Source organism: Crocuta crocuta, unplaced genomic scaffold (assembly GCF_008692635.1).
Source record: "Crocuta crocuta isolate KB4526 unplaced genomic scaffold, BGI_CrCroc_1.0 scaffold140, whole genome shotgun sequence".
Classification (NCBI taxonomy): domain Eukaryota; kingdom Metazoa; phylum Chordata; class Mammalia; order Carnivora; family Hyaenidae; genus Crocuta; species Crocuta crocuta.
In genome coordinates this window covers 2,689,720-2,714,979 of record NW_027527775.1, presented here as the reverse complement: position 1 = coordinate 2,714,979, position 25,260 = coordinate 2,689,720, and the positions used below count along the sequence as shown (strand labels likewise).

The window sequence follows — 25,260 nt, the reverse complement described above, 5'->3', positions numbered from 1 at the left end:
TTTTGAGGATCAGCATACAGTTTTCCTAGAATAGGCAATTTTTTATGAAAGGGTGATTCCGGAGAAGCCTATATATGCCCTGGTAAACATCCAAATTTGAAAGTCTCCACCGGTATGTGTGAGGTCCATACCAATGTCACTGTAGCAATTTTTAACTGGCTTGTCCTTTTATGGCACAGCAGAAAAATTGGTGGTCACGGAACTGTGAATGATCCCATTTTGCCCATGAGGCATCAGGTATGCCCAAGGCAGAGATGTTGAGAGCTCCTGGCCTACAGTACATAGTCTAAAATTCAGCAAGAGTTTTTGAGTAGCCAGAGCGTTAAAGCTAACTGGTAGAAATTTTACCTTTTTAAAAAGCAACATGTTCACAAGTGTCAATGGTACACACACTTGGTAACATGAGCTGCTGGGGAGAAGTCGGGGAAACATACCTGTTTCTCTGGATGTTTCAGTAACCTATGGTATTAATCATGGACTAGATCCTTATCTGCTTCAATAACCTATGGTATTAATTATGAACTAGGTCCTTATCCGCTGTACAGGGACTACACAATTCACAAATGAATAGCAAGGTATCTGTATTGCCTGCAGGTCTAGGGTAAGTGAAAATGGTTTTAGAAACAGAAGCAAAAATCAGTACGTACAACTGGGGAGAGATCCAGGCAGGAAACAAGATGCAGCTCACACAATGAGCAGAGGAAGAGACTCAGTCCAAATATTGATGACTGTCTTACTCAATTCTGTACGCAAATTTTAGAACTTCCCACTTACGTGAATGAATACCTCTACCATACAATTGGTGTTTGTATAATATTCACTATTGTAATATAGTGGATCGTACAGCAGAGGCAGTGCAAATTTTTCATCTGTGGACTGCCAGTTTATGAATATATCAAATTATATCAAACTTGCTGCAACTGTATATATATTACTGCAGTTACCGTCAGGTTAGACTGCTGGGGCTACATGGGTAATTGCAGCCTAGGGCAAGGGGATGGCTGCTTGCAAGTCAGAAGGGAAATACCAATTCGGGCTGAGATCAAAGAACGATTGTGTGTGTTGAGTTTACTACATGAATATGTGGCCGCGAAGTTACAAAGGAAAAGAGGCTTCCCAGTAACCCAGTACTGAAGGAGGAGTCCCACTTTGATATCCTGGCATGTGTGAACAGACATTGCGACCCAGTGCGATACTGCAGCAATTCTTGCTGGTGCTGATGTTTTAAATCTTTTGATTTCTCCCTTCAGGAGTGCTGCTGTGAATTCTATTCTGATGAGCATCACAGACCCAAAGGTTGGGAATTACAGCTTTATACAGTTCCTTCCCCTGGAGTACTGCATAAACACCAAGGAATTGACACAAACCTAGAAATACGGGTTTAATTTTTAAACGTATTATATGTGCTGTGTCATATGTACCCTGGTCATTTAGTACTCAACATGTAGTTGTTAACAATGGGAGGTTTTAGAATCTTGTCTGTTTCCTTGGAGAAGCAAGTAAGAAGCATTAATTTTTGTACTTAATCAAGACAGCTCATGTTTGGTAGTGAAGACAAAACACTCTCAGTATTTTCATCCGTGATAATTCTACCAGATAACGAGATTGATCTAATAACATTAAAAATATACTACAGGCATTATTTCTATATTATCACACACATTTTTAAATGCTGAAGTGACCAAACTGTGAGTGGCATTTTTGCTTGCTACCCATTAATAAATAGGTATACACAGGTATAGGAAAGATGATAGTTACATTGGACAGTGTAATCATGAAGCCCCTTCCAATTCTACAGCTTTGGCTCTGACCAATGTGGGAATTGTTTTCAGGATCTAAAATACCTGTTTGACTATCTTCCTCAGAGTGGACAACCATTACGTGGGAAGCAGGTTGTACATTGCAAGGGGTGTGGCATCCACTAGAGCCTTGCGTGGTTCAGAGGAGTCAGCCATGCCTGCCAGGCCCAACCCGAACAAGGGCATCTGGAATTGGAAAGAGAGACAGTTGGAAAGATTCAGGCACTGTAGGTATTTGAGTTGCCCATGGCCATGTGTGGAAGAGGAAGGACCCATACAGTTCTGTCTAACAGGATGAGTAAATCGTCTGCACTGCCATCTGCATAACCTGCTGGTGCGGGGAATCTCTTCTATTTTAACTTGAGACCGGGAGATTATAGGATTCCATTGAGTAAGCCGTGAAATGGGGACACAAAGATCAAGGGACCAGCCCTGACGTCAGATTTACTTATTTAACTGCACTGCTAAGAACGGTCCGTGATTCAGGAATTGCCCTTCCCTTTGCCAAGGGGAAAGTGGCAGTGAGTTTTTCAGGGCCATAATCATGGGATCAAGTTTTTTATTTTCCTGTAAAAACTGATGTATTGAAAAAAAACTGATGTATTGAAAGACCTACACGTTCTTAATGATATAAGTATCCCCAGCTTTCATTTGGGTAATTGCATTTTGCACTATTTCTGTAGATTAGCGCTTCTTAGATATTTGGAGCAATGTTATGGTCAGGTTACTAGAATATGTTATTGAGAGAGAGAAATATATTTCTAACTTGGAAGCTTTTGGGTAACTGGAAGAATTACAAATACCATTTAAGGACAGATGAATGTTCCATCTCTCTTCATTGCCAGTTCCTACAAGTGGGAGACGTACCTTCATGTGCACTGGGCAGTGCTGACCTCAAAATGATCTTCCTTTCCCGCTACTGCTGAGGAGGGAGCTCAGCAAACCCCTGTCCCATCTCCTAATCTTTTCCGTATCGCCATCTCACTGTTGTCCTAAGAGCCCGAAGTTCATTTCCCTCCCCAGTTACTGAATTCAGAGCTCAGGAAAGCCAAGGTCCAACTACTACCCTGAAATATGACCAGATATTTAAATTATTTGTGTCCATAGTTTGTAAAATGATCTGCTACTAGCTTATGTTTAAGTTAGTTGCTGGAAGAAGGGTTACAAGGAGGACGTTTTAAACCCTGCTCTCGAGTGCGTCTCAAATCAGAAGTAACAGGTGGCGGCACGGTATTAAGCAGGCCGGTAGTAAGTGAGAGCTAGAAGAAGGAACTGCTGTCCTGGACAGAGAAGCCCAGGGGGGGTGTAATCACAGCTCAGGAGGCCACATGGAATCCTTGAAAGAATTTTGGAGTCAGGCAGACTTATATTTAGATCCCAGCTCCATATGTTATGACTTGAATAACATTAGAAAAGTTATTTTACCTCTGTAAGACTGTCTTCCTAACTTTTAAGATTATAATAATACCTTCTTGACAGATTGCTGTAAGGTTTAAATGAGAGAAACATTTAAAAAAAAATTAGCACAATCCCCGGCATTTAGTAAGCATTCGACAAACTGTCCCCTCCTTTAGATTTTTCTCACCCCTGGACATCGGACCCCTCACCAGCCCACCGATGCCTTCTCACCCTCACCAGACTTCACCCTGCTCAGACCTCAGTCTTGTTTTAGAAAGTGTTATGGGCTGTATTGTGTCTTCCCCCAATCCATAGCTTGAAACATCTAACCTGCAAGATTTCAGAATATGACAGTATCTGCAGATGGAGCCTTTAAAGAAATAATTAGGTTAAAATAATTACGTTAATTAGGGTGGGTCCTCATAGAACTGATGTCCTTCTAGGAAGAGGGAATATACAGAGAGATGTACAGGGATGTATGGAGGTGACATGATGTGAAATACAGGGAGAAGACGGTCATCTACAAGCCAAGGGAAGAAGCCTATAAAGAAACTGATCCTTCCAACACCTTGATCTTGGACTTCTAGTCTCTTACTGAGAAAATAGCTATCTGGTATTAAAGCCACTCAGTGTGTGGTACTTTGCCAAGCCAGTTAATCCCGGGCTCCTGGCTGCTGCCTACAGTTGTGGAAAGGAAATGAGTGTGGTTTTTGCAATTCAAAAGGCTTCCCTTCACAGAACAGCTAATTTTTTATAACATCGTTCATTTATAATTTTGCAATGTAGCTTCAGGTAGGTTATGCATTAGAAAAGCTTTTGCTGGCTCTTTTGGAAGCCTGACCATCCAGATGACAAATGCCTTGCATCACCTTTGGGACCATAGCCTATTTTTAAGTTGGAGACTTCCTGTCTCGTGGTTTATGTTGTCTGGTGCACTCTGGTTCATCTTTTGTCTTTGAGGTCGTGTTGTGCCATTTTGGGGGAAAGGTTTTCCAGTCTTGCATGGTTGTTTTGGTAATTTCTAGCACATGGCTTAGCTCAGTATAGTTTGTTAGAAATAAATTCTGGGTTAGAGGCAGGAGGAATGCATTAAACCACCTGGGAAGGCCGACTTTCCCCACAGTGTTGCAGCCCCAGTCCTGCTACAGAGATTCTGATGTGTGTCAGGCTCTCTCAGAACCTGGTCAGGCCACAGTGGGCAAGGGGGCGGGGTGCAAGTAGGGAGGGATTGACAGGAAAGGAGCTCTGGAAGGGGGAGGGAAAGAAAATATAGTCTAAACAAGAAAGTCACTTGTTTAGAGGTGCCTGGGTGGCTCAGTCGGTTGAGCATCTGACTTCGGCTCAGGTCATGAACTCATGGTTTGTGGGTTCGAGCCCTGAGTCGAGCTCTGTGCTATCAGCTCAGAGCCTGGAACCTGCTTCAGATCCTGTGTCTCCTTCTCTCTCTGTCCCCACTCCCCCACCCCACTTGCTCGCTCTCTTCTTTTCTTGCTCTCTCTCAAAAATAAACACTTAAATAAATAGTCATTTGTTTAGTTTTTCTCATATTAATTTCCACACTGTAACTCACCTGCATTCTTCTGCTTTATTCACACTCAAAAAGTCTTCCAGCAATTTATTTCCCCCAACTTCTTATCGCACCCTCCAGGAATTTGTGGCATTCCTTCGAGCTAAAGATACACTATATACTGCTGTGTACTTCTTTTTCCACATTGTTTATAACGCAGTTAACACCAAACTTTCGGGAACACCTACTCCTAACACTTCCCTCTTTTGTGATACTTATGTTCCACGTTCAGCTAACCTTTATTGAGCCCCTAATATTTAGTGCCGGGTTCTATTCTGGGTGCTTTTACATACGTTACGTAGTTTAATTCACAAAACAGCCCAATGGGATAAATATTGAGATAAAGCTCAGAGTGGCTAAGTAACTTGGCCAAGATAAAACCTCAGACAGAGGGCAGAGCCAGAATTCAGAGCTCAGCGAGAAACATGGAAGAGAACCCATTAGCAGATTGTGCTCAGTGCTAAGAAAGAAATCATATATTGTAATGATTGCAGGGGTGACCTGGACAGGAGGGCCTCGGAGAGAAACTGACATGGAAATTGTAGTCTGAAGGATGATAAAGAGCTAGCCAAGAATGGAGCTGGGGAAGAGCTTTTCAGACAAGGTAAAGACACTGAGGTTTAGTATGTTCTAGAAACAGGACAGCCTGTTTGCAGCTTAGTGTGCAGCAGATGAGTGATGAGACGTGATCTTGGAGAGGTCAGAAGGAGCCCAATCATGGTCGACCATGGGGGCCTAAGTAAGGAGGTTGGACTGTATTGTAAATTCAGTGCGAAGCCGTGGAAGGGTTTTAGTGTTATCAGTTTACATTTTAAATGAGATGGTGGTATTCCTATTATAAAATGAGTTTTTAAGGAATGGTGTGGAGACCCAGCGAGGAATGTAGATTGTCTGGCACGATGTTTGTGGGTAGGGCTGTCGGGGTCTTAGGCTGGAGCCCGGTTGGAAGCCGTGTGTTGGGAAGTTCTGCATCATGAAGCCTTATCCTTACTCTTTGAGAGTAGGACTGAGGATAGTTTTAGAGCCAAAAGAACTGTCCAGGTAAAGTACAGATTTTTGTTTAAACACCAAAATCAAAGCACAGATCAGCTGAATATCATGATCAAGGTCATGCATAGTAGGAGGATTAGACCAGAGTGTGGGTCTCCTCCTACCTAGTTAAATGCAAGTGCAGAGAATCTGGAGAGAACATGTTAGCACGTTCAAGAAGCAAGGCAGCCTGGAGTGGCAGAGGCCTTCTCCCCAAGAAGGGGAGGGGCATGAGATGAGGTCAGCGAGGAAGGCAGGCACTGCGGTTGTTAATAAAATTACAGTGACATATAAGAATAACAAAGGAAAACACAGTTTGATAAAGACTTAAAATATAAGTAGATCCATTATAAAGAAAATTAATTTTAAAACATTTGTTAGGAAGAAGGGAATATAGTTGGAATTCAGCTGGAAGTATTGATCTGAATACTGTATTTTCTTAGGACTGTCATTAAGCTGGTCTGGCAGCAGTGTGACTAGTATTTACAGGAATGATTTGTCATGTACCTCCTACCACGCTCATTTTGATCTGTAATAACCTGAAAAATGAGCTAGATCTTCTTGGAAAGTAGCTTAAAGAACAAAGGATCCTACTTCAAGGGGCTCCCCCTGGCCAATTTAGTCGGAGAATTCACTGTCATTTCGATAGACAAAAAGAGCATAATTAATTCTGCTAGAGTAACTTGAGTATTGAGAATTTACAGCAAGGGACGGCTTTGGTGTCCTTAACAGGAGTGATAGCAGTAGAATTCAGGGGTGAAAAGCCAGCTGGAGTTGGTTCAGGAAGTAATAGGAAGTTAGAGGGGGTACAGACAGTGCATTTGGATGATCATTAACATACGTTTTATTGTGGGATGGCTTGGTGGCTCAGTCGGCTACACGCCCAACTTTAGCTCAGGTCCTGATCTCATGGTCTGTGAGTTCAAGCCCTGAATTGGGCTCTCTGCTGTCAGCGCAGAGCCTGGAGCCTGCTTCAGATTCTGTGTCTCCCTCTCTCTCTGCTCCTCTCCTGTTCTCTCTCTCTCTCAAAAATAAATAACATTAAAAAAATTTTTAGTAAGTTTTCTTGTGAAAAGTCCAGAAAAATGGGATAGCAGCCCAAGAGATGAGGTCAAAGGAGAGAGTTGGTTAGGACAGGAGATATTAAAGCATATTTGTATTGCTACTGCTGTTTTTGACTTAATCTGACCTGCTTCAATTACTTAATTCAAAATGCCTTAAAAACTTCCTTGTTTTTTCAGTTTTAACTTTGAACTAAAATGATCTCATAAACTTTAAGCTCTTTGAGCAAAGAGGTGGAATCACATTTTCCATTCTATACCCAACAGATAAGCTTAGAGGAGTTAGTGGATGTTTTTCAATAAATGAGGTAAAGATAAGCACCCCCCCAATAGAACTTGACTATGAAGTTGTCCTACAGTTCATTCATTAGAACCAAATTTTTATTTTTGGTTGTCATTAGTAGACTGCATATACAGGGCTAAGATGTATCTATGTTGAACTGAATTTGGAATTTGGAAATAGTGCCATGGATTTACATAGAGAAGGTACTGTGTATATGCAGTGTGAGTAAGTTATTCCTCCAAAATAGAGAGTTTGAATTTGAAGGCAAGAAAAATAAAATTCAGACTAAGAAATAGAAAGATCACAGCAGTATACATCTGCAGTGAAAATACCTAAAAACCAAATTGTTCTAGCAACAATTATATAACTGTTCTTTGCTAAATTAAGGGGGTAAGTACTTTTTTTTCCTACTATGAAGGCGTATTTTAGTGTCTGAAGTTTTGGATGTTGGGTGTACTTATAACTAAGAGTTGAATTAGATTTAAGTTAGCAGCAGTTTGCTGGGCTGCTTCTTATCAATAAATATAATTGTTGGTAACCAACTCCTAATGCATCATCACCAAAGCCAAATTTTAAAAAATCGCTTGGTGAAATTATAGGACTAGCATGATCTTTGAGATGATTCCCTGCTTTAAATCAAGGTTGAATTTAAATCAGTGGAGACTAAACCTCTAATATTTTTAGAGCTGTTTAGAGAATAGGGTTTGATAGCATCCTAAACGATCATAAGGGTGAATAAATAAATTTAATTTGAAGGATTATTTGTTTGTAGGGTTTTTAGAGTATGAAAAGGGATTTTATTATTAGTTTCCCTCTGGCAGATGCATAAAGATGTACTGTGGATCTGTTGTTGGCTATAGTTCTGACTTACTGATTTATAATAAATAACAAACATATAATAAATAGTAACCTTCACTTGAGAACTCATATAAAAGATCAACACGTATCTTCTCAGTAGATTTCCGGAATAAAACTCAATTATAACATCAGGGTGTGATGATGAATTTTGTGTCAACTTGGGTAGGCTATGATGCCCATTCGTTTAGTTCAACAGCAGTCTAGATGTTTCTATGAAGGTATTTTTTAAATGCGATTAACTTTTAAATCAATAGACTTTAAGTAAAGCACATTACCTTCCATAATGTGGGTGGACCTTATCCAATCAGTTGAAGGCCTTAAAAGAAAAGATTGAGGGTCCCTGAAGAAAGATTCTGCCTTGAGGTTGTCTTGGACCAGGATTGCAATATTAACTGTTTACTGGAGTTTCTGCTTACAGCCTGCTGTGCAGATTCCAGACTTGTCATTCCCTATAATCATGGGAGCCAATTCCTTCAAATCAGCCAATCACTTCTCTCCCTCTCACTCTGTGTGTGTGTGTGTGTGTGTGTGTGTTAGTTCTGTTACTTTGGAGAATTCTAATATACAGGGGTTGGAAAACCTTTTTAATAGAGGATCAGATAGTATATATTTTAGGCAATACAGGCCATACTGACCCTGTCACACCTACCCAACTCTGCCATTAGAACACAAAGTAGCCACAAAAGTGAATGGATGTATCTATGTTCCAGTAAAAACTTGTCTGCAGAAATCGGGGGCTGGCTGTATTTGGAACAGGACTGTAGTTTATTCATCCTGTATTAAATGACTGCTTCATAATTCATGCAAAAGAGATAAGGGAGGGCATACTTTTTTTTTTTTTTTTTTTTTTTTTTTTTCAGTATACATGTTTAAGAATGTTTATTCAAGCCAGGTTTGAATCAAGAAGCAATTTGTCATCCTTTTGTGTATTAAGGATTATTGCTTTGGTGATAGTCTCAATCTTCAGCCTGGATTTTACATGTTTTATTTTTATCCAAGAGTTTCTTAAAGATAATACTGCAACAGAAAGTCTCAATTTTAGTAATTCTGAACTGATAACTGACCAGTCACCCTTTTCTCGGATGCCTCATTCCATTTCTTCGAGGAATGAGTGATAACGGAGGAGAGCCCTCAGTGGACAGGGCATCTGGAAGACAACTGGTGACCCAGTCTGCCAGCCTTGCAGTGTCTAGCATGGTTCTAGACTCCAAGATGTAATCCTTGAAGGCCATCATTGTGTTCTTTGCAGACGGGAACATCTTTGATAACTCGGTTGATAACTTATCATCCCCGCTTCCTCTCTTCCTGTGTACTTTTGGTGCCAAGAAAGTGTTGAGATTCCTTAGGATCTTTCAACAGGTCAGAGTTCTTGTTGCCTCATTGTACCATAGTTAGTTAGGGAAGAGGTTTAAATTCTCAGGAATATTGGAAAGTTATCACTGTAGGGCACAGACCAGAAAGGAATTAGGCTAATGCAAGATAAAATTAGGCAAATAAACATTTGATGGGAAAATTAAGATTGTGACCCATGGTCACCATCTTGTCTGCCTGCCCCATTCTGGGTATTAGAAATGTTAAAGGAGGGGAACCTCAGTGGCTCAGGTGGTTAAGCATCTGACTTTTGATTTTGGCCCAGGTCATGATCTCATATTTCATGAGATCAAGCCTTGCATTGGCTCTGTGCTGTCAGTACGGAGCCTGTCTGTGTCTGTCTCTCTCTCTCTCTCAAAATAAATAGACATTAAAAACAATGTTAAAGGAAATTGAGAGTCAAGGAAGTACTGTATTTAAAGGAGCCACATCAAGGTTGGTGAGACATCTGGAACTCATATATTATTTGGACTAAGAGACAGAATTTAAGGGAGATACAATAACTTTAAATATGTGAAAGTCTGTTGTTTAGATTTTCTGTTTAATGCTACAGATTAGAAGCCTCGATACCATAGGTAGAAGACACAAAGAGGCCAATTTCAGCACACAAATCTCCTATAATCAATTTTTAGAGCAGTCCAATAATGGAATGGACTTACTCCCAAACCATGGGCTCCTGCTGCCTCTAGAAACCCTAAACTAACATTCAGTAGCTCTCTTGGGAAGGATGTTTTTGGATCAGATAATCTTAAAAAGCTTTCACAACATTACTCTCTGGTTCCAGTGCTTCTTAAGGCAATGAAACTATATTCCAGGAAATATCAAATCTTTGCTGGCTACAACTTCCAGCTTTGAGATAGGCCAAAACTTCCAAAAAGGATCTTAGTACAAATGGAAGAAGGCCAAATGGGAAACAAAACAAGCAGACAATATAGAAGGTAGGAAAACTGCCTGGGTTATTTCTAAATACAGCTTCTTATGCCAGCTCCTTTCAGCTAAGTGGTCCCTAATCTAGGGTCCTCATCTACCTTGGGGTATTTACAACAGCCCCTCAAGGATGGGAGTTCCTCAGGTACATTACCTGCATCTCTCATTGAACAGTAGGGAGCAATTAGTCATTGGGCATAAGAATTTGCACTTCTAGAAATTTGACAAGAGTATGTGCCATGGATACAACATTTTAGTCTTTCTGGAGAGTTATCTAGGCAGTTGTCAACTTGTAAAGAGCAATAAATACCTCTGAAAATGTACTGACCTGGAGAACACTGCTTTTTTTTTTTTTAATGTTTATTTATTTTTAAGAGACAGAGTACAGCGGGGGAGGGGCAGAGTGAGAGGGAGACACAGAATCCGAAGCAGGCTCCAGGCTCTGAGCTGTCAGCACAGAGCCCGATGCAGGGCTTGAAACCACGAAGCGCGGGATCATGACCTTGGCCGAAGTCGGACGCTTAACTGACTGAACCATCCGGGTGCCCCTGGAGAACACTGCTTTTATCTGAACCCTGAGTTGGAAGGAAGACTAAGCAACCAACTGATAAAGGAATAAGACAAACAGGGAGCATGCCTGATGGGTTAAGTTTTCTATGTGGTATCAGGGCTGAAATACCAACGGAGGCCTGGCGGAATGCAGCCACCAGCCTTCCTTCTCCACCCTGCCCCCCAACAGTGCTCGCCTCTCCTCTAGATAAAATTGAACAAATATTTAACGAATGTTGGTTTGAAGCAAGTTATCAACCTACTCAAGAGCCCTGTGTCTCTGTCGGGCCCTGTTGTTTGCCTTAAGGGTCGTAATCTACTACTAATCTCTGTTATCTTTTTATTTCTATAGTGTCCATGGAAAACGTTGGAGAACAAGGTATGACATGTTTTATTATTGTTTTAGATGTGAAATTGTTAAAGTAGTTTTTTAAAAAGAGTATTCATTCACAGTTGGCTGGAATTAGCAAATTATACTTTGAGAACGTGGAGTCACGGTGGGTTAAAGACTTCCCTCAGTCCCCAGACTGAGTTCTGGCAGACATTTGGCAAAGACCTCTCCCTTGAAATGGTAGCCATTGTGCCAAAGAGTCTTTGTGGCTTCAAAATATAAGAATATCAACAGTCTCTTGTTTCAACTCAGAGAATTACCCCATTCCTGAGTCACCCATATAGTTCACGGAAAATATCATTAGCTGTAGTCATTACACACTGATTTAAGTGCCTCATTAGATAATTGAATTTTTAAATGCTTCTGTGCATATTGTCATTCTTTAAGAAATTGCCATATAATTTTAAAATACCAAACATGCTGTATTTTAAACTAACATATTTCAACTGTGTCTTACAGAATATATTTTCATATATTTATAATATACTTATATGTTTATTTATATGTGTTTATATATTTATATTAATGTATTTTCCAGAATTGATCATTATCACTGCATACAAAATATTTTGTACTTGCATAATACAGTACCTCAAGACTAAAACACCATACAAAGTATGCTTATATATGTTGCCTGAGCAAAGTATACTTTTCTTAGAAGTTGTCCCATGTGATAAACAAGACACTTGAACTCCTGTTAGAGGAAATCTCTCTTTGTCCAGATGGTCTCTGTTTAATACAGAGTCATTAAAACAATCACTGCCGACAGATTTGACTACCGCTAAGCAAAATTAGCAAATACCCTCTCAAATAGGAACTGGTTTTGCTATTCTTTGTCAGGGAAGTCAAGTTCTTTAAGCCTGAATGTTTGAACATTTGTTTAATGCTGTGTTTATTATTTAAAGCTACAGGCACGGCTGACTTACTTTTATAATTTAGGAAAGGTCTCTGTCACCATTTGGCCAGTAGATGAGGGTACCTACAGATGAGAGCTTTCTAATCATAGGATATGGAATAATTAAATTAGTGAAGAATTTGGTTCATTTGGAACAAACATATCTTTTGTGAACACCATGATTTTAGTGTGTTTTGCATATTATAATGATAATTACGTTTTTCTCATTTTAGTTGTGTGCCTGATTGCTTATCATCTACTGTTTGCAATGTTCGTCTGGTCATATTGGAAAACTATCTTTACATTACCCATGAATCCTTCAAAAGAAGTAAGTTAAAATATTAGTAAAGCTATCTTGAAGTTGGAAGTCAATAATACTGATATCTGAAGAATGAATTTTACATCTTTTTGTTAATGTTGCACTTATTGAGTGAGTGTACTGATGTTTATATTAATGTGTCTGTTGGTAAATACTTGAATTTTCACTTTGTAAGTATTATTTTTGCATGGGATTAGTATGATATTTCTGGTACTAAATCTGTGGTGTGTTCCATTTCTACTTAAGAGTCAGACAGCAGGGTGGATGGACGGATAGACAGAGCTGAAGGTAGACATTGCTGTACTTCAATTATCACACTAACAGTATATTAGTTGGCTGTTAGCCACCAACAACAAAATAACAATGTAAGTAATCCTCTCTGTATTCACAGTCTGTAGCTAGTCTGTAGAGCTTATTGCTCTTACGTGTGTATCTGCCGTTTCCAAAGTCACCTCTTGGCCTAAGGTGGATGCTGCAGTTCAGCCATCATGTCTACCTTCCAGACAGCAGGTCAGAGGAAGTAATATAGAGGAGTAGAAGTAAGTCCTTCCCTTTAAGGATGCTTTCTGGAAATTGCTGACACCATTTCCACTTAGGTTAGAACCTAGTAAATGGCCACATTTACTTGCACGGGAGGTTAAGAATGTAGTCTTTATTCTCAGTGGCCATGTTAATCATATTAACCATGTCAGAAGAAGGAAATTGTGGATATGGAGGGGTGGGTGTGGAAGCAGTCTCAGCTACAGATGATTTTAAGTAGAGTGATAGAGTCAAATTTATACTGGGAAAAGACCATTCTAAGTATTTGTTTCTAAGTCTTTCATCTTGGTTAAAAGTTTAGAGCAGAGGACTCTGTCTTACTCATTTCTATACCGTTGGCATTTAGTCCAGTACATGTTTGTTGAATTGAAATAAACTTTGTTCCAGCAATAATGTTGTGGTTTTAGTTGGCCAAGTTAAAAAAAAAAAAAACAAGGGGTGGGTCTAGGCATCGTCGCAAATCGTTCCCTGAAGTAATCTGTTGTGCAGCTGTGGTCAGAAGGCCGGTAAACATGCTATATGACCTGGGAAAGGATATTAAAAATGAAACCACAGGTATTTGCCCAGAATCAGTGGCATGCTTGGCCTAAAGTGCTTTACACAGAGCCTTTTTTTTCTTCTACTCTCTACCTGTTTTTATTTCCTACTTTTTCCTGCTTTTTCCTCCCTCCTGCCACGTTTGCTTCTTTGCTGTTATGTCCATTACCGCCGTCCTGGCCTTAGTGGTAGGCTTGAAGGAGCACGCGGACTCCCGTGCTGGAAGATCTTACCCTTTCTGGCGCTTTACCTAGAACCTCTGTGATGACAATTCCCAGATCTCTTTCCAGCTCTGATCTTCTGTTGCAAACTGAGATATCCCCCCGCCACACATGGCTCCTGAGTCCACCGGCACTTCAAATACAGCACATCAAACACGGAAGTCACCGCCTTCTCCCCCAGACCATGACTCATCTGTTTCTTATGCTGGTCAGTGCCACTGCCATCCAGCTCAGCCTTCCCACACTCCAGCTTTCTGGAAGCTTGGCAGCCTTGCCGGAATTCTCTGGCTTCCCTGACCCTCCCTCAGCATCCAAATCCGGCTGATGTTTTTACTTGCTAATTTTCCTTTTTGGTTCCAACCCCTTTTTCTTTTCTTTGTTTCTTTTCTTTCTTCTTTTCTTCTTCTTGATTTATTACCCTAATTCAGGATCTCAGTCATTTCTTTTGTCTGAGACATGCAGTCTCCTGTAGGCTTTCCCTATTTACATTCTTGCCTAAAACTCATCCTTCACCCAGAAGCTGGAAGTCTAAAATCAACTTTAACCCTTCTACGTCTTCTGTCTATTCAGTTACTCTACGTGTCCCACAGGGTAAAGGCCAATCTCCCTAGTTTGGCAACAAAGGAGTCTTGTCTAAATTTCTGACTCCTCACTTTATATTCTAGTAGTTTTTAATGACATGTGTTTTCCTGTATATAACATGCCATTTTTCTTTCCAGATTTTTTACCTACTTTCTTATCCAAATAATTCCATCTTTATTCGTGGTGGCAGCTCCATTAGGTCTCCATTGCAATTCTCATTATCTCTGAACCTTAAAGTATTGGATTGTTCCAGACCTCAATCCCTGGATGACTTCTCTTATTTATCTACATTATAATTTTAGGTATCATCTCATTGTTACAGCTTTCAAATTAGTAACCTCTGTCTCACTCTCTCAAGAATAAATAAATATTAAAACAACAACAACAACAACAACAAATGAAAATCCTTAGCCTGGTTCTTTCTTCTGGATTTCAGACTCATTTCCAGCTATGTATTTGGCCATAGAAATTTTAAATTCAAAGTACCTGAAAACAAATTTCTGATTCCCTGCCCACTCCCGGAATCTTCCTGTTCTTCAGGTTTTCCCAGCTCCGTCATGGCGATTCCATTCAAAGCCCTGGGAGGCATCCCTGGCAACTCCTTTGCTCTGAAATCCCATATCCCATCCATCAGCAGACAGTGTAAGCAACCCCTCAAAGCAGCCACAGTGAGAGCCCATGCCCCGCCCGAAGCCACCAGCACCCCATGCCTGCATACTGCAGTAACCTTGCAACCAGGTTCCTTTTGCTGTATATTTTCAACAAGTATCTACAGTGACCCTTTCAAAACAAGAAAGAGATCATATCATTCTTCTCTGCTTAAACTTCCCTTTGATACCCTACCTACTGTAGCTTAAAAGGCTGCACATGGCCTGGCCCCACACCACCTCTCTGACCTTCTTCAGCGCTGCCTTCGTCACATTGGTTTCCTTGCTGTTCCATCAGTATCCTAAGCATGTTTCTCCCTCAGGGGTCTAGAAACCTGATTATTTTCTCTTGACCTGGGACATTCTTCCCACAGATAAGTGTGTTTCCAGGTCCCTTACTTCCTTCCTGTCTCTGTCATGTAAACTCTCCCTGGCATGCCCTATAAACCTTAACCTTGCTGTATTTTTCTCCATAGCATATCATTCTGTAACTCATTCCATATTCATATTATATCATTCCTAAAACATAAGCTCTGCAGTGGCATGAACTTTATCTGTTTTGTTCACTGACCCATCGCCAGTATCTAGAGCAGAGTCCGACCCATAAAAGGTCAGTGAACAAAACAGATAAAGACAGATTCCCTGTCTCTTTCTCTGCCCCTCCCCCATTCACGCTCTGTCTCTCTGTCTCAAAAAATGAATAAACATTAAAACAAATTATATGTGAGATCATCAGCTAAGAATGAGAGGGAGGTAGGTTAACTGAGGTTTGGGAAAGCAGAGCTTTGAAATAGTGGTTGGAGAGAGTGTGGGAAAATAAAATGATGAAACACGGAAGAAATGTCACAGTATTGAGGGAGAAGTCCACATTGAGACGGTGAATTTATAGCTGTACCATGATTTGTTGGATGATTTTTCCACCAAAAAAAGCCCCCAAAAAACATACACTTTATTCAACTCCTACAACTCTGTGAGGTTGATACTATTTGTTACCATTTTACAAATGGAGCAGTGGGTTCTGAACATGAGCTAATTATCCCAGGGCATCTAGAACTAGCATGCGACAGAGCTAACATTCAGAGCAAAGTTCTTCTTTTTCTTCCCTTTTTAAAAAAAATTGTTTAATGTTTATTTATTTTTGAGAAAGACAGGCAGAAAGAGACAGAATATGAGTGGGGGAGGGCCAGACAGACAGGGAGACACAGAATCTGAAGCAGGCTCCAGGTTCTGAGCTGTCAGCACAGAGCCAGACGCAGGGCTCCAACTCACGAACTGTAAGATGATGACTTGAGTCAAAGTTGGATGCTTAACTGACTGAGACACCCAGACTTCTCTAAAGCAAAGTTCTTCTGACCATCAAGCCCACACTCTTGGCAGTATATCAAGCTCTAGCCTGGAGAGTGGACACCACTGTCGGTGAGTGTAGCCAGGATATCAGTTAGAGTGTGGAGAAAAAATAGCAACACTTTCACTTACATATTACTCTTTTGATGTTTCTTTTTCTCAAAGTTACAAATATAAGGCATAGAAATATATATGGAGGCGCCTGGGTGGCTTAGTCGGTTAAGCGTCCGAATTTCGCTTAGGTCATAGTTCGTGGGTTCGTGCCCCGCGTCAGGCTCTGTGCTGACTGCCAGCTCAGAGCCTGGAGCCTGTTTCAGAGTCTGTGTCTCCCTCTCTTTCAGACCCTCCCCTGCTCACGCTGTCTCTCTCTCTCTCTCCTAGAAATAAAAATATTAAAAAAAAAAGAAATATATATGAAATATTTATATAAAGTATAAAGTACATATAAATGCATATAAAGTTTCATATAAAAGGTTTCATATATAATAATTATACTAAGTATATAAACAAAAATGCATTTCAGTCTCAGATTACTGATGGGTCCAGGATCAGAAGAGTTTAGAGACCACTGTTATGAAAGAGAGAGCTCTTACTTGCTGGCTAAGAATCTTGAGTTATTCCATTAATAAAATGCAAGATCTCGCCCTAATCTTTCAGTTGATTAGCAGCCAGAGACCCTCCCACTTGTAAAATGAGGGGTCCTTGACTTTAATTGACAATGGAGTGCTCTCAACTGCTGAAAATCTTTGAAAAATGGGACTAAAATAGCAGGGGAAGAGGTAATAAGAATATAATGTTAATATTTTCTTGTTACTACTGAGATTTATGAGAAATCTAGAACTAAAATTTTCCTTTTTATATAACAAGATTGTTAAATCGCTCATTTTTCAGTTTATAAGATTTCCTCCCACAAAAGTAAGATAACCATACCAACTTACATTGTGAAAATGGAGACCAGACAAAAAGAGAAGGAAAAACAAAATCATGCTAATCTACCCAATTTACATGCTGAATTTCCTTTGAGCTATTTTTCCAACTTGTATTCAGTGTGCACATATTCCACTTTCTCCCCCATAATAGTCCATTATTGGTTTATTGTCATTTTTAATAACGGCATAATATTCTCACTGAAATATGTAAAAGTTTACTCTGTCACATCCCAACTTGGAATTGTAGGCTAATCCCAACTTTTCATATTATAAATAATCTTGTTAACATGTTTGCACATGTTTTATACATACTTTTTACCTATATTTTGGATTATTTCCTTAATATAATTTCTCAGAAGTCAAATTACTAGACCAAGGAAATTTTAGTTACTGGCCAAATTGTTTGAAAAAAGAATGGTAGGAACTTAGAGTGCCACAAATTTTAACAGACCTTTGGCAATGCCTATCATTAAGAAAGCCATTAGTTGTCAATTAAATTCTATGTTTTAAAAAAATAAATATTCTGTGTTTTAATTTGTACATTTTAGATACCGGTGAGATTACATGTTCATTTTTATCCTAAGTGAAAAATAGCTAGCAAAGAAGGAAATACATTCATGAGTTTCTATCAGTCATTAGATTTCAGGGTTTTCCTTAATTTGCATAATAGCTTTCAGGTTTTTTCTTAATTTATATATTCTTTAAGAATCATACTCTCCTTTAACATGTACTCTGGTATTCTGGATGGGATCCTGGAACAGAAGAAGATATTCAGTAAAAACTAAGGAAATCTGAATAAACTACAGACTTTAGTTAATAATGTATCAATATCAATTCATGGATTGTGGTAAGCGTACCATAATGTACTAATATATGGTGTTCATGATATGGGCAATTTGGTGAGAAGATATATGGGAACTATGTCCTATTTTCTCAAATTTTCTATAAATCTAAAATGTTTTAAGTGGGATAAAATGATTTAAACCAAACAGAAGAGCATGCCTTGCCTGGCCAGAGGACTGCCAGACCCGCAGGCTGGTGGTAGGTCAGCGATGTTATCTGTTCCACCCTAGGAGATCTTCCGTTCCATCAGCTCTCAACAAAAGTTATCTTTCTTCAAATCTGTGACCTACCTTTACACATATAAGTGTTCTGGGTGAGGAGCACCTGGCTGGCTCAGTGGGAAGAGCATGTGACTCTTGATCTTTGGGTTGTGAGTTTGACCCCCACGTTCGGTATAGAGATGACTTAAAAATAAAATCTAGAAGGCGCCTGGGTGACTTAGTCGGTTAAGTGTCCGACTTGCGCTTGGGTCATGACCTCATGATTCTTGGGTTCGAGCCCCACATCGGGCTCTGTGCTGACAGCTCAGAGCCTGGAGCCTGCTTTGGATTCTGTGTCTCCCTCTCTCTGCCCCTCTCCCACTCACACTCTGTCTCTCTCTGTCTCAAAAATAAATAAATACTAAAAAAATGCAAAAAAAAAAAAAAAACCCTAACATTTCCTAGAAAATAAAATAAAATCTAAAAAATAAAAAGTGTTCTAGAGGAAAGAACTATATATTTGGTATATTCCAAAGTAGAATTAGCTATTTAGATAGCCATATGACATGAGTAACAATTCTGCCAACTTGTTTTTGGTTTTCTGGACCTGATGCAGTGTGTTGTTTATTTATTAATAAAAGCACTGAATATACTAAAGAGCCTTTCAGTTCTGTCACTAACTAGAACTTTCCTCTAAGGTAAAAAGGATCCAGAACTCCATAAGAAAGTGTGATAAAATGTTGATGGTTTTAATCCTTTTGACTATTATTATGTCTTTACTAAGCTAATTTTCAATGCTAGGTTTTAAATTAATGTTAAAAACACGAAGGGAGATATATCATCCTATATGGTGGGATTCTGAGAATGGAATGTTGGGGACTGAGACATAAAATAAGTTTTTCCTGGGGCGCCTGGGTGGTTCAGTTGGTTAAGCGTCTGACTTGGGCCCAGGTCATGATTGTGCCATTCATTGGCCTCTGTGCTCACAGCTCAGAGCGTGGAGCCTGTTTCAGATTGGGTGTCTCCCTTCCTCTCTCTCCCCTTCTCCCACTCATGCTCTGTCTCTCTTTCAAAAATAAATAAAAACATTTTTTAAAAATAAAAAAGTAATACAACAGGTTTTTCCTTGATACTCAGTGATCTGATACATGTTCCTTTGTCCATTTCACAGGTGTAAGCGAGTGCGGGCTCTGTGCTTGGGTTTGATCCCTGCCCGTGTGGGGTTACGTGCTTGTGGGAGAGTTAGAGGATCAGTGAACAAACAAAATAACTAAAATTGTGGTGTATAATGCAAAGAAGGACTATGGACCTAGGGAAGAGTATGGCAGGGGGAAGGGACAGAATTTTTAGGGTACCCACCCTAGTAAAGGAATCTTGGAAGTTCATTGAGAAGATGGCTTTTAAGCTGAAATCTGCAAAATGAGAAGGAGCAATCCATAGAGTGCAAGGAGGACTGGGGTTCCAGGGGGAGGAATCATCGTGTGCAAAGTTAATAGACACTTTTACAATGACCCTTTCTTTTTCTTGACTTATAGCATTTTGACATCATTTGATGTTATACCCTTTATAGCAATTACATGTTTCCACACAAGATAGGTAGTTCTATTAAGACCACTTACCTTTATGTCATTATATTTCTTTTCTTTCAAAACAATGAACAGAACATTTTAAATGTTAAAATAATATCAGCCGGTGCCTGATGCCCACTGTTGAGTTATTAAATAAGAATATTAGAATTATTAAATAAGTCAGGAAATCTGGCAAATCCCCTGATGAACCAGTACAACTGCATGTGATGGATCAGTAAACAATTTGAATTTTCTTTATCAGCTCTTGAATTTGAATAAGACCTGAAGAGTGACAATACTCTCATTGCATCACCCTTCTATCAAAGTTCTTTTTTGTAGTAACTTTGGAAAAAATGGAATGAATTCTAGGAATCTATTACCCAATTGGGAGATAGTTGTCTACTTACTCTAAATGTGGTTCCCAAACTTTTCTGATTCCAAGATATTTAATCTGCTGTTCTTCCTGCCCCCGCCTCAGGGATCAGTCTGCAGGCTCCTTCTTTGCTATGCTGGAAACAGCACTGCTCACAGCCACTAACCCCCTCATTTATATATTAAACCAATCAGAATGATTGGGTGAATGTGTGTCAGGTTTTAAAACTGATAGAAAGAACACTCCACCCCTTCATAAATGTGACCTTCATTTATTTGTTATTTGTATTCATGTGAGGAAGGACTGGTTGAAGTATAATTTGAAAAACTGTGACATTAACTAACAGGTAAGGAAATGCTGTGAATTTATAACAGGAGGAATATTTAATGTAGAGAATACTTTTTTTTAAATTACTTTAGAAACTCTTAAAGACGTAACTATAACACATCTACTGATTTAATGCCAGTAAATTTAATATTCTAACTTAGAATAATTTGTATTATGTAAATTTCTACTTAGAGAAAACTTCTTTTTATATTCTTTACCTTAATAGGTCTGAAATTTTACAGTTATATTTAACTACGTGTCATGCATATGGGAATTTTATGGTATCTTAAACCTTATTTACATTTGAAAGCTGGAGACTTGTTTTTCTTTTTAAAATAACCTCGATAGAATCGTCAACCTCTGAACAAATATTTTTAATTTTTATTTCTCCAAAGATAAAGACTTGGCTCAAATATCATCACCTCATTCTCAACAAATTGTTTTTCTTTCTTTTATTGTCATAATTAGATTACCTTTAAAACTTTAAAAAATTGTAAAATATGACCTACATACAAAAAAAGCATATGTAATGTATAGTTCAAAGAATAATAAGGGGCACTTGGGTGGCTCATTTGAGCATCTGACTCTTGATTTCACCTCAGGTTATGATCCCAGGCTTATGGTGTTGAACAGTATGTTGAGATTCTTTGTTGTGCATAGCTCTAGCTCATTAATTGTTCAGTGCATCATGGGATTCAGTTATGTGAATATATCATACTCCAGTTTATTTATTCATTATCCTTTTGATGACCATTTGGGTTATGTTTAATTTTTTATATTTCAAACAACAATTCTGTGAATATCCTTATATGTGTCTCCTGGAAAACATTTATACTTATATAGACTTCTAAGGCTTTTTTTTGTTATTGGGTTTTGTGTGTGTGTGTGTGTGTGTGTGTGTAGCCCAAATTTGATTTTTCTCCAATAAGGATTTTTTAATTGGGTGGGCCATGGTCCTCTGTTGAGTTCCTCCTAATCCACCTATATGTGCAAACATATGGTATCTGTCCTTATCTGCCTGACTTTGACCATGGGGGAGAAGAAGGGGAAAAATAGTTGGGGAGAGGGAGGGAGGCAAACCATGAGAGACTCTTGAATACTGAGAACAAACTGAGGGCTGATTGGAGTGGGGGAGAGGGGAAGGGGGGTGATGGGCATGGGGGAGGGCAGTTGTTGGAATGAGCACTGGGTGTTACATGGAAACCGACTTGACAATAAACTATTTTAAAAAATAAATAAAAAATAAAATTAAAAAAATTGGGTGGGCCAGATTGGCTATATAAGAAGCAAAATTAATGATTAGTTCTTTTGAGTGCTAGGAAATTTATGTCATGATTATCCTTAAGTTAAAATTCACTTAGATAAGAAAACATGCTTGATAGGTGTGTCTCTATTTTTATTCCTAATAATATCCAGTTAAAAAATTTACCCAGTGAGCCAAATTTTTTATTTTGCCATTTCATTTAGGAAAATAACTAAAACTGGAATAGAAGTCTATAAAATAATTTTACATACTCTATTCCTCTTGAGTTTCCTGAACATCTGAGGAAGTAGATATTATTCCCTTGTTCTAGATGCACCAACTAATGATCCACTAGATTAACAGACATGCCCAGATTGAAAGTTTATGATCACTCTCAATATATATAATATATACAATTAGTATTTTATAAATATCCTTTCATAGGTATATAGACCAATATGCTATTTCTTGAGAACATTGACTGAAATGTAAATTTCTTCCACAGTTCCATCTGTCTTATGCAGAGAAAGAGTTGTTGGAGAGAGAGCCAAGAGGAGAAGCCCACCAGGAAGTTCTTCGGCGAGCAGCCAAAGATCTCCCCATCTATACCAGGACCATGTCTGGAGGTGTGTGATAATGAGTGCTTTGGCACGATTGTTGTGGCGACCGTCAGCATATTTATATCCTTGAAACTGTCGAACACTCATTGAAATACATCGTGTTATGTCTTGGGTGGTTATTACATCTTTCCTATACAGTTCTGCAAAACAGAACACATGAATAATGGTGCGTGGCACAGAGATCTCAGACACATCAGCACCAACCTTACTTCTCTGGTCACTTAGCTGGGATTCAGTGGAGATGTTAGAACTGCTGAAGTATTAATTTGTAGTTGTATTTATTTTTAAAGATTAAAAAAGTTTTTTTAATGTTTATTTATTTGAGAGAGAGGGGGAGAGAGAGAGAGAGAGAGTGTGAGCAGTGGAGGGGCAGAGAGAGATGGAGACACAGAATCTGAAGCAGGCTCCAGGCTCCAGATTCCGAGGTCATTAGTCCATTAAGCATCTGACTGAGCCTAAGTCAGATGCTTAATGGACTGAAAATATTTTAAATGTTTTTTATTTTGACACACGTGAGCGGGGAGGGGGCAGAGAGAGAGAGAGGGTGAGAGAGAATCCCAAGCAGGCACCCTGTTGTCAGCTCAGAGCCTGATGCAGGGCTTGAACTTAGAAACTTGAGATCATGACCTGAACTGATGTAAAGTGTTGGACACTTAACTGACTGAGGCACCTCTGTTTTTAAAGTTTTAATTATAGATCTTCCTGTTATTTAAGGGAGCAGTATCTATAATGAATGTAACATTGACAATTTTATATAAATTTAAAGCAGTAATTGTATAAAGTATATAACACTTAATGATACATTAAGTATTTAAAGAAATTTTTTTTTCTTTTTCTTTAAAATATATGGTAGTTTTCTTTCCTTTTTTTTTTTTAAACAAATGCACTTCAGTTAATAAATCTCTTTTACCTGGGTCAGATTTTTTAGGTAGTTTAATAACTATCTAGTAAAGAATTGTCTTAAAAATGGACAAAGGCATCTACTAATACTCGCCTACCAAGACTCACCCAGAAATTTTGTGACTTTAGGCCTGTGTCCCCCATTTTGGTGGCCAGTAGCCCCACATGGATGTTGAGCACTTAGAATGTGGCAACTCCCAGAGCACCTGGGTGGCTCAGGTGGTTAAACTCCTGAATCTTAATTTCAGGTCAGTTCATGATCTCAGGGTCTTGGGATGGAGTCCAGCGTTGGGCTCTGCACTGACAGCANCCTCCCCCACTTATGCTCTCTCTTTCTCAAAATAAATAAATAAACTTTAAAAAAAAAAGTGACCCCTCCAAATTGAGTTGTTCTTTGAGTATAAAATACATAACTGGTTTCAAAGACTTTGTATGAAAAAAAGAGTGTAAAACATCTCATCAATATTTTTATATTACTTAAATTTGTTTCTCACTCACTTGAGAATCATAATTAAGTCTAAGTCATAGTCTTGCAATTTTTTCTCTTTGTTTTCCCTGTTTCTCAATGGACAAGTGGTAATTCTTTGATTCAATATTAATGTCACTGGTTCTGTTCCACAAAGACAGAGATGCGCTTATGAATATGTATGTTGACACTACATAACCCTAAGCAAATACTTAATTTAAGCCCCCTAAACATATGTTACTACACAAGTTTCCAAACTAGTTAATGACAGTCACAGTTTAGGGTGCAAAAAACTCATCTCCACATTCCTAGAGCAGTGCTTTTCTATGGTACCCTTGACACACTGGGTCAAGAGAAAGGGAGGAAGCGTAGGTCATACTGTAACCACGTATTAATTTCCACTAGTAATAACCACACTTTGGATTTGTAAGTCATCTCCTTGTGTACTTTATATAATGTTAAGGCTGTCATCTCATTCCTGTCAAGTACTGGATACCTTTTTCCTGAGATGAATTTATGGTTCTTATTACTTGTGACAGTGGGGAATACAATCTGGATTTCCTAATATAATCTTTGTTTATATTTTCAGTGCTAAAATTTTGGATGCCTCCTAAAATCAATATTAACTGACTAGAGTCCTTGACTCACTTAAATTATGCTAAGTTTAATAAAAAGATTATGCTGGTGTGATTAATCTCCTTCTGAAATACATAGGATGTAAAGGAAAACACGATGCAGAATGGATGTTCAGTGGGGCAGCCACAGTACCACCAAGGCAGGAATGTGAGAGGGGTCCTTCCTACCTCACCCCCAGCAAAGACATTCGGGTTCTTTGAATAACTTCCTTCTTTGCCCTGAGGAATTGACTAAAACAACTGAAACATGTAGTTGATATTCATGCTCTTTGTAATTCAGAGAGAATTGAAGGTGATGGTAATATAATTAAGGAATTTACTGTCCCTTCTAAGTCCACAACACTTCCTCCAAACCCAAAAGAGAAAAAAGCCAACTGCCTCGATTAAACTGACTGCGCTACACAGAAAAATTCAACTACATACAGACTGGAATGGGGGGCATAGTAAAGCAGGGTATTAACAAGACTTTTCCTCTTTGTCCTGTGCTTTCTTCTGATCCAGCCGTCTTCTGTTTTCTCACAGGGATCGCCAAACTTTATTACAGATAATTTTTTATTTTTATTAAATGAGGACTCTTTGCTTTTTTAGCTCTCTCTTGCCCTTGATCTTTTCCTTTAAATTTTTTTTGTACATTTTGACTTAAGAAGGTAACAACCAGAGGTGATGGAGCTTACCATTTTACACCCAAATGTTGATAACTTGTCTTTTCAACATTACCCAAAAAGGTTTTAAATTACATAAATAAAATAATATTGGAATAATATATTCTTTATATTGTGTATATATATATATATTTATACTTATATAATAAACTGAAAAAAAACAAGACAGTTAAAAT

General features: G+C 38.8%; 1 protein-coding gene across 2 annotated transcripts in view; it reads left to right on the top strand.

Moving 5' to 3' along the window:
* The window catches only part of ZDHHC2 (zDHHC palmitoyltransferase 2), a 68,412-nt gene that overhangs the window by 12,262 nt on the left and 30,890 nt on the right, over positions 1 to 25,260 (top strand). The window contains exons 1-4 of one of the 2 annotated variants that reach the window (XM_077772598.1): positions 10,797 to 10,937; positions 11,195 to 11,221; positions 12,362 to 12,456; positions 22,307 to 22,427. In XM_077772598.1, the coding sequence (XP_077628724.1) occupies positions 10,934 to 10,937; positions 11,195 to 11,221; positions 12,362 to 12,456; positions 22,307 to 22,427 (247 nt within the window). In that variant the 5' untranslated portion in view covers positions 10,797 to 10,933. Of the gene's footprint in view, positions 1 to 10,796; positions 10,938 to 11,194; positions 11,222 to 12,361; positions 12,457 to 22,306; positions 22,428 to 25,260 lie in introns of those variants that run through there. The other variant, XM_077772604.1, reaches the window with a different exon arrangement.